This window comes from Macaca mulatta, chromosome 7 (genome assembly GCF_049350105.2).
Source record: "Macaca mulatta isolate MMU2019108-1 chromosome 7, T2T-MMU8v2.0, whole genome shotgun sequence".
NCBI classification, from domain to species: domain Eukaryota; kingdom Metazoa; phylum Chordata; class Mammalia; order Primates; family Cercopithecidae; genus Macaca; species Macaca mulatta.
This window is the reverse complement of record NC_133412.1, coordinates 83,185,458-83,205,403: the sequence shown is the minus strand read 5'-3', so window position 1 is coordinate 83,205,403 and position 19,946 is coordinate 83,185,458. Positions and strand designations below refer to the sequence as shown.

General features: G+C 48.5%; 1 protein-coding gene and 1 pseudogene across 2 annotated transcripts in view; both read left to right on the top strand.

The window, feature by feature from the left end:
* RGMA (repulsive guidance molecule BMP co-receptor a) overlaps window positions 1-19,946 on the top strand; it is a 46,612-nt gene that overhangs the window by 5,154 nt on the left and 21,512 nt on the right. Inside the window, exon 2 of one of the 2 annotated variants that reach the window (XM_028850457.2) lies at window positions 11,807-11,922. In XM_028850457.2, the coding sequence (XP_028706290.1) occupies window positions 11,807-11,922 (116 nt within the window). 2 annotated transcript variants of the gene reach the window in all.
* On the top strand, window positions 18,058-19,475 carry LOC106999298 (Y-box-binding protein 2-like; annotated as a pseudogene).

Below are 19,946 nucleotides of genomic sequence, written 5' to 3'. Positions count from 1 at the left end.
TGAGCTGAGATCCGGCCACTGCACTCCAGCCTGGGCGACAGAGCGAGACTCCGTCTCAAAAAAAAAAAAAAAAAAGAAATGTGCTGCCAGTGTGCATTTTCAGCACTGACAGTGGCAGCCTGAAGAACAGATTGCCCTCGCAAGAACATAACCACTGGACTCTCTCTTCTTCCACACAGGGTTTTTTCTGGTTGTCAGAGCACACAGAAATGCCCGTTTCATTCTTAGAATCATAAAAAGTTACAGGGTTTCCTCAAAATAATTGGTACCTTGAAAATAATAATTAACATTTGTTTGGAAGTTTTGGTGTCTAATGTGCTTTCATTTACATTTTGGTTTAATATCCTTTATGGAAAGAGGTAAAGCATAAATAATAAATAGATTTTTTTGTGCAGTTGCATTTTCCCATGTGAGCTCCCATTTATTTATACAAGAGAAGCAAAGCAAAAAGAGAAGCAAAGCAAAAAGGAGAAGCAAAGCTTAGAGGCTGGGCTCACCTGTAGACATTATGAAGTTCATGATGGCATTCCCTCACAGGTCCAACCCTGCTAATAACTCCTCACTGCTGAATTTGGACAGGTCATTTTTGCCTCTGAACGTGAGGCTCCTGTGAGTTTATTTTGTTTTATATTTATTTTGTCATATATCAGTCAGTGCAACTAAAATAGTCTGACATTCAGATTTCAGAACACTGATTTCAAAATGCTTCTCTTGGCTGGGCGTGGTGGCTCACATTTATCATTCCAGCACTTTGGGAGGCCGAGGATGGCTGACCGTTTGAGCTCAGGAGTTCGAGACCAGCCTGGCCAACATGGTAAAACCTGGTCTCTACTAAAAATACAAACATTAGCCAGACGTGGTGGCGTGCACCTGTGGTCCCAGCTACTTGAGGGGCTGAGGTGGGAGGATCGCTTGAACCTTGGAGGTGGAGGTTGCAGCGAGCAATGACCATACCATTGCACTCCAGCCTGGATGATAGAATGAGACCTTGTCTTAAAAAAAAAAAAAAAAAAAAAAAAAAAAAAAAAAAAAGCTTCTCTTGCTTTCCTGAAACACTTGGATTTGGTTTTGTGTCTTTGGGTATTCCAAGATCATATGACAAAAAAAAGCTAACTGCCACCACCTTCTTCCATGCTATGAGGGTTTTAAGTTGGTATTATTTCTCTCTGATAAGGAGCATTTTGAGCAAATAGATCCCTAAGCTCCAGGTTCTTTTCTCATTTCTTCATGAGAAATGAAGCTCCAGGTTCTTTACTCATTTCTTCATGAGTAAATGGATGCTGTTAGCAGGGTCTACTGACTTCAGGCCTGGTGGAGAACATACTGGCCCTGTGAGCCTCAGCCAGGAGTCAGCAAGAGCAAGGCAAACCTAAGCCAAGATGGTGCGCCGGCCCTCCCTTTCTGGGTCAGTGACCAATCTCTAAAGGCAGAAGCCCATCTGGCTTAAAACTTTAGATGTTCTGTGAGTGGCTTGTGGACTGAAAGAACTCCAATAAATTGATACTGTAGGTAGGTTTACCTAAATATCTTCCTGTTGTTTAAGTAAATCTATTTAACTCGCATTCAAAGGCTAAGTCTAGGCATACGTGATCTAAAAAATGTCACCATCCAAAAGAAAGACAAAAAAAATCCATAATCTAATTATTTCAATTTCTGAAGTCTCTAGGATGGATGGGGGAGATTGTTCATGGAAATTTTTCTCTTCTTAAAACGTTTTTATATTTTTGTTAATGTCTGGAAAACAGTGTATCTCTAAACATATTCCCATTTCTAATGCATGATCCGTCATTCTACATGTGGGGCATATTATTGGACTGACAGAAATAAATAAACCATGAGTGAAGATGAGAAGCAGCTGTAGTTTGGTGGGAAAAACACTGCACTTGGCATCTCAAAACCTGGGTTTAAGCCTCTGCACGGCTACTTGTATTTATGGTCCTTAGACAAGACTTACAAATGAGTTTGTCTCATTTGTGAAATGGAAACGGCTGTGCCCATTGCATAGTTAAGAGGACAACACTGTGATTATATGGGGGAGCTTTTTCTAGTAGGTGCTCATTAGGCCTCGAGTATAACTGAAATGAACTTAAAACCCACCTAGAAGTCAAGGTTATCCATGAGTCCTTGCAGAATTCTGCAGAGCTGCCCCAAGATCCTATACATACAAAGGCTCTAGCAGAATCTGGCACATAGTAGGTACTATTTTAATCCAAACAATAGTGCCTATCCATGATATAAAAAGAATATTGGCAACTACTTATCAACACTTACTCTATGCCAGGCGTCTGTTCTAAGTGGGTTATTACTGTATTAACTCATTTAATCCTCACAACAATCTTTTGACTGATCTGCAAATATATCCCTATCTTACAGATGAAATAACTGAGATCTAGAAAGTCTGTGTTCAGACTGCATGTTCTTGGCCCAGCATACTGTATTACCTCTGTAATGTAAAGTGAAGAAATTCCCTTAGCCTCTGACAGATTTAAGAAAGAAAAACAATGGTGGAAGAGAATGTCACATAAGGTGACACATTTGTTCTTCTTTCTGGATTGGCACTTTTCCCCACCTCCCATCAGCTGGGGATTGTCTCTATTTCAGCTTTGCTTAGCCATTCTAAACAGTGTTGAATTTGATGAACAACTTGGTTATCTGTTCCGATTGCTAAATGTCTATGGTATTTGTGCTTGGCACTAAATTATTCATTAATCCAAATACTCCAGCCTTCTGTTGGTTGAGAGAGAGACGCAGACTCACTGTCGGTTCAGACAGTTGCCATTTGGTGGATAAATGGTTCCAAGCCAGTTCTTCTCCCTAGAACTTACCGGAATGGGGAGACATAAGCGCTGTGTGGTCTGTTCTCCTTTATGGGAACCTGGTATGTCTTGTGTATGCATACCCAAAAGCTGCTTTCAAACCTCAGGCGGTTGCTAAATGTTTCTAAGGTGTGGTTTCAGGTATACCATAGTATTGTTGGGGATTATTGCTGAATTTCATGCTGACATTAAAACATACAAATGTCGGCCGGGCGTGGTGGCTCACGCCTGTAATCCCAGCACTTTGGGAGGCCGAGGTGGGCGGATCACAAGGTCAGGAGATCGAGACCATGGTGAAACCCCGTCTCTACTAAAAATAGAAAAAATTAGCCGGGCGCAGGGGCGGGCGCCTGTAGTCCCAGCTACTCGGGAGGCTGAGGCAGGAGAATGGCGTGAACCCGGGAGGCGGAGCTTGCAGTGAGCCGAGATTGCGCCACTGCACTCCAGCCTGGGCGACAGAGCGAGACTCCGTCTCAAAAAAAAAAAAAAAAAAAAACATACAAATGTCACTCTTCAAATGACATTTCCTACGTGCTTGGCCACATTTTCACTTGGGGACTTTAGAAGTGTTACAGATGAGGCCTCAGAATGGCTCCTCACAATCAGGTGTGGGCAAGGCTAGTTAGTTACAGAGCCAGTATCAATTCACTGGATCCCTGGACACAGGACTCTGGAGCTTGGAGATCTTCTGGGGCAGCCAGGCTGTGATTCTGCAGATTGAGAAGCTGAGGGGCCGAAGATAGGACAGGGCATGCTGCCACACAGTTGGAGTTAAGACCACTCCAAATCCCAGGTCTCTGTCTTTCCCCATCTTCACTGGCAGTGTCTTGAAGCTTTCCATCTCAACACTGACAATTAAGCAGTTCATAAATACTGTTGCTTTTGTACTGGGTTTTGCAGGCAGAAGAATGTGCAGACTTGGAGACCAGATAGTAGGTGTGATAGGAAGTCTCAGACAAGAGTTTTAAGAAGAAAGCGGTGGTCAGGGGGAGACTTTCATTAAGAAAGTGTAGTTATACCCCAGTTTGTAGTCCCAGTAAGAAGAAATGGGAGAAGTAGGGAGAAAAGAAACATGACTGCTCCAGGAGGTTACTGAGAATACGGGAAGTCAAGAAGGACAGGTATGAAAGAAGGAAAGAGGGTCACATCCAAATACCACAGAAAGGCGGCCGTGGAAACTGCTGGCCGACCAGCAGGAAGGCTCCAGCCCAGCCCAGCCTGAACTGAGCCTGGGGCAGCAGAGGTCAAAAGGAGCACAGAGAGAGTCCTTGCTTCTGTTCAGAGCAAGAGGATGGAGTAGGGTTAGTAGAGGCAGAGAGAAAATGAAAAGCCCCATGCCTGAGGAGCAGCTGTGATCTCATCAGAGGTGACCTGGCAGCTGGGAGTCACCGAGACCTGCCCAAACCTCACTCTGTCACCAAGCCTGCTGGGTGACCTCAAGCAGGTTACTTACCTTCTGCAGTGTAAGTTTGGGTGAATGTGCCAAAAACCCCATCTCCACAAAAAATACCAAAGAATGACCCAGGCATGGTGGCATGTGCACCTGTGGTCCCAGCCACTCAGGAGGCTGAGGAGGAAGGATCGCTTGAACCCAGGAGGTTGAGGCAGCAGTGAGTCATGATCGTGCCACGCTACTCCAGCCTGGGCAACAGAGCAAGACTTTGTCTCAAAAAAAAAAAATTAAAAACCCATTAAAATATTGGAATAAAATTCAGTACTTGGTAATATTTGGTAATTTTTTAATTAAAAATTTTAGTTTAATTTTTAAATGAAAAATTTTAATTTTGGTAAAATTTTTAAATTTTTTGGTAGTTTTGTTCTTCTTGGTAATTATGTCTTAATTACCAAGAATAAAGTCCCTCATAGTGAGGGAAGCAGCATCAAAGCTCAGGTGATATTCTTTGTACAGAGAGAAAGGAAGCCTCAGATAATGAAGATGGCAGCAACATCCTTGTAGCCAAAATGCGCAGCGGTCCTTCCATGTGACGCCTGTATCCACAGGCATGCACACTGTGCCTCCTGCCCACAAGGGGAGTCCACCCTACCTGAGAAGGGTCTTTCTTTCTTTATTTATTTTTTATTTTTTATTTATTTTTGCAACAGTCTCACTCTGTTGCCCAGGCTGGAGTACAGTTGCAGGATCTCTGCTCACTGCAACCTCCGCCTCCTGGGTTCAAGTGATTCTCCTGCCTCAGCTTCTGAAGTAGCTGGGGTTACAGGTGCCCACCACCATGCCTGGCTAATTATTGTATTTTTAGTAAAAAGGGGGTTTCACCACATTGGCCAGGCTGGTCTCAAACTCCTGACATCAGGTTATCCGCCTGCCTCGGCCTCCCAAAATGCTGGAATTACAGGTGTGAGCCACTGCACCCGGTCAGAAGGGTCATTTTAAATAGCCACTTTTGCAGAATATATACTAAAAAGTATTATTGTGAAGCACACTTTATAAAGTCTCAGCTAGCTGAACGAAGCACAATATGTTTTCTAAAAAGAACATGAAACCCAACCAATCTATTAACATTCTTTAAGGAGTCAGAAACAGGCCTGGAGACAAGGGAGAAACCCAGGATGAATTCTGTTTAGACTTTAAAAATTCCTTCTGACAAAGTTCCACCCCAAAGGTCATTTACAATAGTAAGTCTCTCCAGCATGTGCGGGGAAATTGCCATGGATCAAAATTATCCTTAGAGACAAGAAATAAAAAATAGGATAAACAGGTACTTTTCTGGATGAAGAATTATTAACAGTGAGGATCCCCCAGGATCGCGGGTACTCCAGACTTAGTTTAAATTTACATGGATTATCTGAAGGAGACAAAGCTCAGATGGTTCCAGGCTTTGGGATGAAATGAAGGCTACGCAGAGATGGCAAACAAATGGTGATTAACTGCAGGATGAGCTTAGGAGTTAGCAAGAACATGCATATTAAGCTTTTGCAGGCGCAAGTCTGTTAATGCATTTATGAGAACATAATCCAAATTACAAGAAAATGGACTTTGTCCAGTCTGTTTATAGCCACAGAAGAGGATCCTTGGGGTCTTTGCAAAATGTTTGTTTGCTACAGGCCACTCAGGACCAAGTGTTCAGAAAATGCTAAAATACTATCAGAAATGATATTGGAAAACAAGCGAAAAATAGTATTCTACCTGGGCTCTACCCAAACCTGGCAGTTTGTGTTCTCTTCCCCTTGAGAAAAATATCTCAGAACTGCAGAAGGTGAGCAATGTCATCACCTGAAGTTCTTCGTAAGAGGCCGGGCTGCTTTGTACCTTAAGAGTTTTAGTGTGGAAAGATGAAGCCAGAAAGGTGATATGATCAAAGTCTATAAAACCTTGAAGGTTATGGAGAGAGAGAACAAGTACTGATTCATCAAATCTGAGATGACCAGACCCCAGGGTGGCCGTTAAAATTTGAAAGAGGAATTTGAGGGATAAATTAAAAATAAGGATCTGTTCCCATACTCTGAGCTGTAAATTGAAGCAACTCAGTTCCTCAAGACATGGTCTGGACAAACATTTTTTAGGACATGGGGGAATGGTCGGTTGGTTACTCAAGAAATGTCAAATTTTTGGTCAGTAAGTGAATGGTGGATTAAGAGCCGTTAGTAACGTATCCCTATGCTTGAGAGGTTGGCAACAATACCTGGGACCAGTGTTGGGTCATTTCCTCCATATTAGACAGGGATCTGTTAGTGAGAGAAATCTAGATCAAACTAGTTTCAGCAAAATAAGGAATTTTTCTCAGCTTCCGTAGCTGGAAGAGGTACTAGAGTAGTTCACAAGAGCTCAGGAAAGAGCTGCAAGGGAGTCACGTGCTGAAGAGTGGCTTGGGGAGGGTTAGCCTAAATAAAATCTTCATCACTCCCCAAAAAGCTCACCTGATAAAATACAACTTAAGTAAAAACAAAATGTCAGCTGGGCGCAGCGGCTCCTATCTAGAATCCCAGCACTTTGTGAGGCAGAGACAGGCAGATTACTTGAGCCCACGAGTTTGAGGCCAGCCTGGCTAACATGGTGAAACCCTGTCTCTAAAAGAGACAAAATTTGGCTGGGTGTGGTAGCACATGCCTGTAATCCCAGCTGCTCGGGAGGCTGAGACACAAGAATTGCTTGAACCCAGGAGGCGGAGGTTGCAGTGAGCCGAGATGGTACCATTGCGCTCCAGCCTCCTGGACGACAGGGCAGCGTGCGCACGCACACACACACACACACACACACACACACACACACACACAGTATGTCAGGTCCTCAAATGCCGCCACACACACACACACACACACAGTATGTCAGGTCCTCAAATGCCGCCTCAACTACTAACACTCATAAACACTCACCCTCCCACAAGATTGCTGTTGGAATCGGATAAGAACTGAAGCTTCTTCTGTAGCAACAATCTCAAGAAAGGTTCTGATTGGTCCAGCTCGAGTCACTTGCAATCACTGTTTTATTGAAAGTAACTGTTAGGTTATATGTCTTGCCTTGACTTTAATCCCAAGGGGCAGAAACTGACTGACCTGGGTCTTTTATGCACCTGCCAGCAGCAAGGAGGGCACGGGCCCAAGACTGATAGAACTTACAAACCCAGCTATTCCCCTAGACATGAGTCACCTAGGGGAGCTCCTTAAAAATGCTGATGCCCAGGCTCTACCCCCCAGAGATTCAGATTTTGCTGCTTTGGAGTAGGGCCTGGACAACTCTAATCTTTTTACATCTCCCACAGTGGTCTCCCAAAAGAATAAATCCCTCCCCCTCTTGAGGCTTTTGGTTGGGCTCCCGGGTGCTTCACAGGCTCCCCCAAGCTCTTTGCTCTGTTTCTCCAGCTTCACCTCTTCCTTCTACAGCTGCACTTCAGCCTTTGCAGATCCTCAGGCAAAACACACCTTGTTCTGGCATGCTGGGTGTTCCTTCTGCCTGGAGTTTTCTCCCTGCCATCCCCTCCCTTGCCCATTAACTCCCCCGGCACACTCCTACACTGGGAAAGCTTCTTTCCCCTCTCTGCACCCCAAACTGGGCTGGAGGCCCCTGGCACCTGTGTTCTGTGTCTCCCCTGTCAGAGTCTGTATTATGCTTTATTGAAAGTGATTGTTAAGTAATCTGTCTCGCCTTGACTTTAAGCCCGGTGTGGACTTGCTCACCACCATTGGAATGAATGGCACACACAGCACGCCAAGCATGGAGTTCAGCATGCTTGGCTTGGCATTTATTAGCCATTTATTGGGTGAATGCTTAAGCATTCCCAGCCTCAGTTTCTTCATCTGCAAAATGAGGATGATAATAGAACCTTCCTTAGCTGAAAGTTTCTAGAAATGTAAAGTACTTAGCTGGTACCTGACACAATGTAAAAATACGTCAAAATGTTAGCCATTATTTTGAAAGACACCACCTTTTTTGGTAAAGGTCATTCACTCCTCACCTCTCCTTTAGCACTCATTTTTCTCTATTATCTGTTTCTACCAGCAATTCAAAAATAGGGACTGTCTTATTTATCCCCCAAGGTCTAGCCTGCCTCAGGTCCTGAATATGTATTTGTTGACTGATGACTCAGGCCCTAGATTTGAGAACGCTCTGTTCATACCCAGAAGCAGGCAAAGGTGGAGCCCCTGACTGTCACTGCCCCTGAGAGGGCTTCAGCCGGATGCAGAACCCTTCCTTTCAGAAGCCCCTTGACCCCTTCCCACGCATCAAATAGCTACCCCCCACGTGGAGAGGGAGAGAAGGTGGAGGGGGATGCTCAGGATTGGGGCCTCCACAGTCAGGGCTGAAGAAAGCGAGCAAGAGCCATGCGTGAGAGTGTCTCTATCCCCAGGTCTAAGCTATAGCCTAGGGGACACCACATACTTGGTTAGACTCTGTGGGGCTGTGTGTTTGAAGTCAACTACACTTTTGAGTTAAATGAGTTTCTATGGCAAACAGAGTGCTGAGTTCTCAAATCTAATGTCTTAGGAATTTTTTATTCCTGCAGAGAGTTGGGGAGTTGTTTAAAAGTTGATTGGTTTAGCCAGTATAGATAGATTCCTCAAGGTCAGCACAACCCCGTACTGCTCTAGTTGGGGCTAGATTTCTCATGATAGTCTAAACTGTGTGATGGCCAAGTCCCCACTTTGAAGATGTCCAAATTCAGCCTCAGACATTTCTCCTCAAGAGAGGGGAGGAAAAAAAAAAAAAAAAAAAAAAAAAGCCCTTTGCATCCCTTTCCCAAATTACTTGCTCATGCCGTAAGACTGGGGTCTCCTCCTAAAATGGCAGCCAATCCCCGTCCCCTAGCAGGGTTCCAGGGGACTGGAACTCCCATGACCTGGGGCTTCTTCCAAGTTCTATTCAGTGGTATTCTTGGAGTGACAATATTATCAGCCTGATCCTTACAGATGAAGAAACTGAAATGTAGAGGTTTAAAGTCTTGCTGCGAGAAGAACCAACTGAAAAAAAAAAAAAAATTCTCAGGCTTTACAGCAAGCAAACTTCACTATGATTTTTACAGTTCTGATTCTGTATCCCCTGGGGGTTATCTCAGTTGCTTCTTTAGGATGGGGTTTATTATGTTGTACATATATCCTGATGTGTCTGGATGAATCTTGTCTTTTTGAGGGGAGGGCAGAGAGCGGTTCTTTTTTTAGATATTGTTCCTAAAAAGGAATAAATGGATACACCTGTTTGTCAAAACACCTTTGCTTTTTGTGCAACTGCTTTATATTAACGATACTAAAAAAAAAAAAAAAGCTTTGAAAAAAAAAACTGTATATAATGGAATTGCAGAATATGCTGCACAAGTATTTTATTTAGTTATCCTTGCTTTAAGAATATTGGATGACATTTCCTGATGTGGGAGAAACTCCTTTTTTTTTTCTGCTTTTGTAACATAGTTGAAGATTTCTTTTTTCTGTTCTCATTGGGGAAAAAAAAAAAGGCCTGCTGTGAAAAGTCCACTCTTGGGCAAGGGCAGCCCCAGAAGGGCATGATCTCTGGGCTTCTGTGGGCTGCATGGCCTCCCCTGGATCCTGAGCCCTGGTCTCTGACCTGGACATGCTGCAGCAGTGACGGTGGTTAATTACTATCCAGGTGACTTGGAATGCCAGTGATCCCTTCTCATTAGTGAGAGACTCTAGAACTAGCTGGTGAAAGGCAGACTCTAGCAAATGGTGTTAATTAGTGGACCTCAGAGGTGAAAAGGCCACATGGTCGCCTCTGTGCAGCCTGGCACAGTGTCTGCTTAGCATGCCCTGGTGGCCGCTGGAATGGGCTGCCGTTCCATGATGCTGCAGAATAACTTGTTGGGTGGGGCCCCAGGACTGGCCAAGCTTGAAGGGAAGACCATTTTCGATGGTGGGCTTTCACTGGGAAAACCGTAGCATTTTGCAGAGTCATGCCTAAAATGAACCCTGGTTTGGGGGAAAAAACAATTAGAGCCTGTCGATCTTAGACCTAAATATTTTAGGGAAACACAGTGGTACCCCCACTGTAAAGAAGAGTAGTGTCTGGCGTTTCCACCTTGGGAAAGAGCAGCTTCGTGTTGCCCTGTTGCACAGCTGGCTGAGGCATGGTCCCCTTGTGTACCTGTTTTGTGGAAGCCAGATTCATAAGTCTTGCTGCTGGGGTTGTGTCTTCACAGACATAGGGCCTTCTGCCCTTCCTTCAAAGCTTGCTCCTCTCCACACCCCCGACCTGGCAGCCAGAACCCCAAATGCAGCTGCAGCCCTGCAGCCTTGCAGCCTGTGTGGCCTTTGCAGCAAGTGAGGACTGTGATAGTGCTTAAGAGAAACATCTAAATTGGATAAAAACCCAGAGGTGTTTTTTCCCCGAAGAACCAGATGGGCAGGCTTAGGAGTGAGGTGAGGAGGGTGGTGGGAGGAATTGGTTTGAATAAAAACGCTTGCTCAGGACTATTTGTGTTTCATCCAAAAGATGTCTCTCAGGGGAAGTTACCAGTCCCTTAAATATCACAACGGCAGCAGAACTGCAGGGCCCAGGGAACCTTGGGAAGGAGATGTTTTTTTCCCAGAAAAATAAGCGACAGAGTTAGGAAAGGTCACCATCCTGAAGCCCTCCCAAGTGCAGCCTTGCGGGCCTCACAGAGAGCGCCAAACCGTCCGGCCCTGCGCGCGACGGGGACGGACATGGCCACATCTCTGGAGTAGCAGCTGTGTCAGGGTGGCAAGGTTAGGCCCGCAGGCCCTCAGCTCGGGGGCGCAGCCGGGGCAAGTCCTCAGGAAGCAGCGAGGTGCTTGAAGGGGGTGCTGGAGGCAGCCCAAGCCCAGTCAGGATGGGTGGCCCGGGGCCACGACGGGCGGGAACCTCGAGGTGCGTTAGTAGCTGAGATGCAGAGAGCCAACCTGCCCAGACCTAGACAACTCGGAAGTGGATTTTTCAGCCTCCTACACCGGTGTCGCGTCTGAGTGCGACAGATGAGCCAGGGGGCGTCGGTGGCAGCTTGGGGTCGGCAGTCTGGTTGGAAAGTAGGGCTGAGATTTCTCTCCAAGCACGGTTTTCTACTTGGATTGGATATTTGTGGAGGGGAATAAGGAGGCGCCCTGCCTCCCTTATGCCCTGTGGGGCTTGGGCCTCCCAAGAGTGCAGGGCGTGTTTTGCAAGGACAGCCGCGGGCTGGAGATGGCGCGAGGGTCGGAGAGCGTGGCGCTGCCTCTGATCTAGGGCCGTGGTTTTCCGAGGTCCTCAGGGCTTGCACCGCAGCCGGGCAGCCTGAGTCCCCACCCGGCAGCCTCCCGCTACCTCGCCGGCCTCTCTGAAACCCGAGCGCGAGGGGGCGGGGCGCAGGCGGCTGGGGCGCGGGGCCGCGTCGACATTGGCGGGGAACCGAGTGATGGATGGCTAGGGAGGGGCGCGCGGGGGGCGGGCGCGGGAAGGGGAGCGCGCCGGGCGCCCGCGGCCGAGGTGGACCGAGCCTCCCGGCTCGCTGCTCCCGCCGGCGGAGCGAGGCTGCCCTTTCTCCGCAGCGTGATTTATTTTCTTCTCCTTTTTTTCTGAACTCTTCTTCCAGGGAGAGGCTAGTGGTAACAGGCCGAGCTGGATGGATGGGTATGGGGAGAGGGGCAGGACGTTCAGCCCTGGGATTCTGGCCGACCCTCGCCTTCCTTCTCTGCAGCTTCCCCGCAGGTAAGGCACTGCCGGCCGGGCGCGCGGGGCCGGGTCCCTGGGCCGCCCACCAATGCGGGGCCAGATTTGCGCGAGTGAGTCTGGGCTCAGGTTCTCTAGACGTCCTCCGGACCCCGCCTCCCATTTCCACGGGTCTTTGTTTCTCCTGCACCCCGTCGTGGGTGCGATGCCTGCCCTTGGGGAACCCGGAGAGGGGCACCCCGCCCGAGTTGCAGTGAGAAGGAACCGGGTGGGGAGGGCGCAGAGGCCGGGGGTGCCTCACTCCCTTCCCTTTTTCCGAGAAAAGGGGTGCTGGTAACGTGCCTCCTAGGGGGTCGGGAAGAAAGGGAGAAGGGGAGGCACGCCCTCGGTGCTGGGGACACTCTTCAGCTCCTCGCCCAGCAGTTTGCAAACCTGCCGGGTGCCCAGGGGTGGAGCCAGGGGCGCCCCTGAGGTCCCAGCCAAGTTCCCGACAGCCGCCTCCCCGGAGACCTCGTCCCGTTTCCACGCATTTGGCCACGCGGGGACACCCACGGACCCGGCTCAAATGAGCTGGTGTTCCTGTTTGATAACTTTCTGCGTCGCCCCCTGTTTGTTTTTATTGTGTCAGAAAGGGAGAGAATTTCAGAATTAAAGCTGAAAAAGCCCATCTGTTTCCAATGAATCCCCCATAGTTTTTCACAATGTTTTTGGCAGATCGCTGCTTTCAAATTCCTCGGAGCCCGGACCTCTTGTTTTTGTTGGGGGAAGGGAGACCAACTCCACAGAGAAGCATTTGTTCCTTCCCAAACGCTCCAGTTTCTTTACTTTTTTTTTCCTTTCGGGGGGAGGGGGGAGGCACGCAACTTAAATCCCCGGCCTGTTTTCTTTATGATGTTTCATAAAACTTTATTTCATTTTTGCCATATGCTGCTCACAGCCAGAAAACGCCAGTTAAGCCCTTTATACCCATTTCTTTTTTCTTGCTAAAAATACAAATAAACACAATGTCACGGGCCAAATGGCCTCCCCGGCGCAAGGCGGGATCTCCTAGCCGTTTCCATTGTGTTTTCGGGGTTCAGAGGTGTCTTTCTGAAAAAATTTCAGCTTGTTTTGCGCCACAGCCGGGCGTGGAGTCGCAGCCCCCGCGCACCACTGAAGCTTTGCAAGAAAGGACTTGAGTTTAGACTCGGATTGGGTTATTTTGATTTGCTTTTCAGCCAACTGGGTTTCAAGGAACTGGCAAAACTGGGCAGGTCTGGCTCGGCCTGGCTGCGAGTTGGGGCTCCCAGTGGGCGGATCACGCAGACAGTGAACAGTAGGGAGCGAGGGGTCAGTTTACCCCCTAGTCCCAGCCCTGCTTCTGGGCCCCAGCGCCAGCTCAGACTTGTGCGTCCGGCTTACTCTACCACTGCGCACCCCAGGAAGGTCCCAGAGAGCCGCAACCTGCTCTCCAGACCTGGGTTCCATTGGGAGGCCTGGCCAAGGACAAGATGTGGGGGGAGGGATCTTGGTATCCCCAAAAAGTACTCAGCTTGGAATATCAAAACCTCCACAGGGGATCGAACAGCAGGGTGCCCTCTCCCCACCCCCAGTGTATTTAAAGGGCAGTTTCTCCACCTACTTAAGAGTCTGGCAGAACAGGCCAATTTGGTTTCCTCCCAAGAATTCAAAATAAAAATAAAAATCACCGTATTTAAAAAGAAGTCAACGTTTTGGAAAAGCAGGAGTTTGCAATTTGTGTTCTTGGTTTGGTCTAGATAAAGATCCAGCCCATTGGAAGTTTTATCAGATGGGTTGATAAATGGCTTTTGTCCCTTGGCTGCCGTGGGGGATGTGATCTCAGCTCAAAGCTGAAATTGAGAAGGGGGGCTTAGAGGCCCTTAAAACAACACCTTCCTGCTCTTAAAGCTGCAGCACTTGTTAACTTTTGGGGCTAGGGAGGAAAGGAAGCCCTGGCAGAAGTTCCCAGAGGTAGCAGGCTGCACAGCCTGAGTGGTGGTGGTTTTGTTGTTTCTCGATTTATTTCTCCATCCTAAAAACTTTTATTTTAAAGTATCCCGGCATAGGCTGAGGAACACTGGTAGGTTATATAAGTCACAGCCCAAATTCCATCACTTTTGTTTCCAAGAAACCCATTTCTTTTTGGCGTCAAGGCTGGTAACTAAAACCTGGCCGATAGAACTGATAGCTGCTCTCCTGTCATGCCAGCTGGCTAATGTTTCTTCTCATTTGAGGGCTTGACAGCTGCGTTTAGTCAAAATTGCCCACCTTACTGAAAACTGAGCTTCCAGTATCCCAAAACTAAATAAACTGGGGGCTGCAAAACTTGTGTGCTCTAGAAACGTGGGTCAAAAGACAGTTTCATAAGTAAGGGATGAAATGGAAAATTTCCACAACAAAGAGAGACTGTCTCATTCTTTGACACATTGACCAGGAGAGGGGCCACTTAGGAATAAAGTTAGAAAACTTGCAGGTCTGGAGAGCAAGGTGGGAGTTCAAGAAATAAAGAAAGCCCCGGCAAGTGCAAGGCACCCAGACACACTGGGGGCCCCTGTGTGCCTTGGCCTCTCCCGTTGAAGACAGGTGGAAACTGGCCGAGCAGCTGCGTGAAAGCCTCGGTTTGTTCTGTGCTAGTCAGCTTGAATGGCTGCCAGGAGTAAGCCTATAGGAGTGCAAATTAAATTGAACATAGTTATGTGAAGAAAGATGCCTTCACCTCGGCTACACTGAGAGCGTTTGTGTGTTTCGAGTGTTTGCATTTACTTACTCGATGGGGATGGCCAACTTACTGTGTTCCTGACTCAGTGACAACCTTGGGAGCCCTCTAACTAAGCCCCTCAGGCAGACCACAGCCTGGTGAAGAGAAAGGGCCCCTGCACTGTCAAGCGGGCTGGAAGGGTGTCTGTTTACATGATTCTTTAAGGGACAGCACAGGCAGACAGGACCCACGTCTACCTAGGAAGGGAGGCCAGAAAGGATTCCTAAAAGAGCATTCCACAAATGGCATCCTACTCAAATCACAGTTAATAGATGGCTTTTTAAACTTTGAAGCCATTGCGACGTTTTTGAAAAGATTTCCAAGATAAATCCATCCGGGTGTATGTTTTAGACATGTCACCAGGCTTCCTGTTCACTATGTATGGGTCCTGTACTTCAGCACAGTGGTTCTCAAAAGTGTGGTCCCTGGACCAGCAGCATTTGCTTTACTTGGGAACTGGTTAGAAATGCAAGTTCTAGGCCCACTACAGAACTATAGAAGCAGTTACTCTGGAGCTGGGGCCCTGCAGTCTGTGTTCTAGAGCAGGCCCTCCAGGGAACTCTGATGCATGCTCAAGTTTGAGGATTGCTGTTCTAAGAACTGTTGCACTCCAGCCTTTCTTTGTTCCTTCTTTCTTCCCCTTATACTTTTAAACTGCAGCTGTTTTAGAAATGTTAGTCCTCGGTGGGTAACTAAGGTTTCAGGAGACCAAGGCCCTCTGCAGTATCCAGGCACATCTGTGTGGCTATAGAAATGAGACTATTTCTATCAGAGCTGCTATTCAAAAATGCATCAGCTGGGTGCGGTGGCGCACGCCTGTAACCCCAGCACTTTCATAGGCCAAGGTGGGTAGATTGCTTGAGGTCAGGAGTTAGAGACCAGCCTGACCAACATAGCGAGACCCCGTCTCTACTGAAAATACAAAAATTAGCTGGGTGTGGTGGCACGAGCCTGTAATCCCAGCTACTCGGGAGGCTGAGGCAGGATAATCGCCTGAACCCGGGAGGTGGAGGTTGCAGTGAGCTGAGATTGCGCCACTGCACTCCAGCCTGGGTGACAGAATGAAACTCTGTCTCAAAGACAAACAAACAAAAATGCATCAGCAGATCAGCCTGCTTATCACACTGTTGCTCTCCCAGTAGGGCTTTGTGTCCCAAGAGTGTCTTAGTTTGTTTGGGCTGCTGTAACAAAATACCGTAAGTGGGTGGCTTGTACATGGCAGACATTTATTGCTCACAGTTCTGAAGGCGGAAAAGTCCAAGAATAATAGGTGCTGGCAGATTCGATGTCTGACTTGTAGATGGTGCCTTATAACTCTGTCCTCACAGGGTAGGAGTGAGGATACTCTGTGGGGTCCCTTTTATAAGAGCACTAATCCCATTCTTGCAAGCTCCACCCTCATGACCTAATCACTTCCCAAATCCCTCCTACTTCTGGTACCATCACTTTGGGGTTAGGCTTTAAAAGGTGAATTTGGAGTTGATGTTCAGTGGCAAGAATTAGCCAGCTCGCAACCAGTGTGTGAAGGCATCTGCAGAACAGAGCACTGGCTTCTAGGGAGAGCACACACATAAAATTCTACAGATGGTCAGTCACTATGCCCTGAGGGTGAATTGAGGAGAAAGGGAAAGGATCTCCGGTCTTGTGATCTGAAGAAGGGAAAGGTCTTTGCAAAGTTGGAGAAATTGCTAGTAGTCACTCCAGCGCTCAGAGGATGGGAGCTGGGGAGAGGTGATCTGTGGGCACAGATAAGGACACTCTATGAGATGGGGAAGAGGAGGTCTTGGAAGATAAGAGGCTGAAGGTGGGGACCGGTTTATTTGTTGAGGGGAGTGTAGTTCCTGTTAGAGATTTTGTCTTTGGTGGAATGTGCGAGGCCTAGAACTGGGCAGAGAACCCCAGCTTTAGGTGTTGGTTGAGTAGCAGTTAGGGGGGCCATGCTGTTTGCTGCTTGGCAAAAATGCAACTAGCCTTAAATTGAAGGTAGTATTTCTTCAAAGGTAGCAAACTTATCCCAGTTTGCCCAGGACTTTCCTAGTTTTAAAACTGGAGGTTGTATGTCCTGAGAACTATCCTCAGTCCCTGGCACACCAGGACAGTTAGATAAAACCCTAGTTTTATCCTCTCCTGTCCCCTGGACTCATGCCTAGCCTGTGTCTGTTAGGGACTCCCCTGTCCAGATCTGTGAAGTCCTGGGTGTGAAGTGGGCCTCTCCATGTAGTCTAAGCACCTGGGGCTGTGGGTCCTTCCTCCTCCTGGTCCTGCCTGTTCCCTCTGTCTTTGCTGCCATTGCAACAGTAGACAGGCTTAGGACCTTGCTGCCATTGCAACAGTGGACAGGCTTAGGACCTGCCTGCCTCCCCCGATCCTCGCCATGGTGCCAAATGAATCACTCTGAAACTCCTGCCCAGGAGCTCATGGCCTCTCATGGCCTGCTTTGGAGCATCAGAAGGGAGGGCCTCTGACTCCTGGTCCCCCACTTTTCCCAAGCTCATTTCCAAGGCTTCAAGTACATCCTCAAGCCCTAGGTCACCTCTTTCCTCCCACCTTGACTCCCCATATACCACCCCACCACACCTGGCTGCTCTAAGGCATTGCTCTGGGCACTGCCCAGTTTCACCACTCCAAGCTCAGTGCCATTTTCAGGGGTCCAGTGCAGACCCCCGATGCCAGGGACACCTGTCACCTTGGTTGCTGACACCTGAACTACCTCCTGGGCTTGGTGCCTCATGGGCCTTACGTTTTTGTCCTCTTGTAAAGCACCAGTTCTGTTTATAAAAGCAGGAACCTCATTTCTGTTTCTATATGCCTTTCTTTTCTCCACCCACCCCAAGCACACCCACATAGTCCTGGGAACTACAGGGCCCTTGGGTTTTTGTGTGCGTTTCTGTTTGTTTTGGGTTTTGCTCAATGGGCAAAGACCACAGGATTTTTTTTTTCCTTTTTCCAGATACTCAAGTTTTTTTCCAAAATAATTTTTTCTGGTTATAAAAACAGTACTCATTTTTAACTCTGAAGGCTGAAAGGGATAAGTAATAAAATAAAAATAACCCAAAATCCAACCTCCCACAGACAGCTGTCACTAATGAACATTTCACAAACATCTTTCAAGATATAATACCTTTATATTCTTCTCTACAAAGTAGGATCATTTGAAGGAGAGTAATAATTTTTAAAGCTCTTTTGATTGAGTGGCCACAGTGTAGCAAGCCTTCTGCTAAATGCCTTAAGGACCTTCCCATGAGGATCATCATTCCCATTTCACTGATGAGAAAACACAGGGTCGGAGAGGTTTTGCCCACATTGCACACACAGCTAGTTGCATGGCAGAGCCAGAAGTAGAACCCAGACTCTTGCCCTTTTCCCATGCACAGATTTTGGATAAATGGGTCATTAAATTTGCCATGTAGTGCCAGGCTCGGTGGATCACTTGAGGTCAGGAGTTTAAGACCAGCCTGGCCAACCTGTCTCTACCAAAAATACAAAAAACTGGGCGGTGGCGGCTGTGGTGGTGGGGGCCGGTACTGGACCCGGCAGGATGAGTGAGGTGGAGGCGGCAGCGGTGGCGACAGCCGTCCCCGTGGCGACGGTGCCCGGGGTGGTAGCGGTGGTGGTACCAGTGCCCGCAGGGGAGTCGCAGAAAGCAGGCGGTGGGGTGGGCAGCGGCGGTGGGGGCGGAGCCGCCTAGGCCCGCTGCGGGGACCCCCTTGGCGCCTGGCCCTCGCGCCCCCCACCCACCCTGCCCCCCAGACCCCCGCGCCCAGAGTCAGGCGGACAAGCAGGTGCTGGCAACCCGAGTCCTGGGCACTGTCATGTGGTTCGACGTCCGGAATGGTTACGGATTCATCAACAGGCATGACACCAAAGAAGATGTTTTTGTTCACCAGACAGCTATTAAAAGAACCCCGGGAAGTTTCTGCGCAGCGTTGGTGATGGGCGGACTGTGGAATTTGATGTCGTGGAAGGAGAAAAGGGCACAGAAGCCGCTAATGTAACCGGGCCTGGGGAGGTGCCCGTGAAGGGCAGTCATTATGCCCCCAGCCGACGTAGGTTCCGCCGATTTGTCCCCCGGCCTCCCTCAGTTGCCCCACCACGCATGGTGGCAGAGATCCCTTCATGGGGGACAGAACCTAGCAGCGAAGGGGAGCGGGCTGAAGACTCTGGGCAGCGGCCCAGACGACGGGGCCCCCCCACCCTTCTACCGACGGCAGTTTGCGCGAGGCCCTCGGCCCCCCAACCAGCAGCAGCCTACAGAGGGCACTGACGGGGTAGAACCCAAAGAAGCCCATTGGAGGGGCACTAACAGCAGGGAGATGAGCGGGTCCCCCGACCCCAATTCCGGCCCAGGTACTGAAGGCCTTTCCGCCCCAGGCCGCCCCGGCAGCCTACCACGGAAGGTGGGGAAGGTGAGACGAAGCCCAGCCAAGGGCCTGCTGATGGTTCCCGCCCTGAACTCTACTTCCACCGGAGACGGCAGCGGGCCCTCGCCCCGGGCAGCCCCTGAGACCTCAGCCCCTATCAACAGTGAAGACCCCACCACCACCATCCTGGAGTGGTTCCAACTCAAAGGACACCCAGAGCTGCCATCTGGTATCTACCAGTTTTTCCAACTGACTTGTACCCTACCCAGTACCCTGCTCCCCCTTTCCCACAATTCATGGTATCAAAACACCATCTTTTCACCTTTTCCTTGAGACTCAGGAAAGTCAAAGCAACAGCCTTTTGCTTTTTTTTCCTTCCCTTATCAAGGGTTGAAGGAAGGGAGCCATCCTTACTGTTCAGAGATACCAACCCCCTCCCCTAACTCAGGCTGAGAAGGAACCAGCCAGCTCTTAACCCCTCCTGTTTTTCTTCCCTCCCTCCCCAAGTTTATTTTTGTTTTCTCTCGGCCCCCAACCTCTGAAGCCATTTTCTGATCTGTCATGTGCCACCTGAGCCTCCAGTAAAAACAAAAGCAGGCTTTCCTGTGGTCTTGGAAAAAAAAAATACAAAAAATTAGCTGGGCATTGTGGCGTGTGCCTGTAATCCCTGCTACTCAGGAGGCTGAGGCAGAAGAATTGTTTGAACCCAGGAGGCGGAGCTTGCAGTGAGTCGAGATCACACCACTGCACTCCAGCCTGGGCAACAGAGCAAGACTCCATCTTAAAAAAAAAAAAAACAAAAAAACAAAAAAAGCAACGTACCGTGTAGTATATTGGACTCTGTACTGTGTGGTAAAGAAGACTTGGGATGGGGGAGAAGAAATAGACTTCGGGGGTATGATGAGGATATGCATTTTCCAAGGATCTAGGATTTTTGCTTTCTC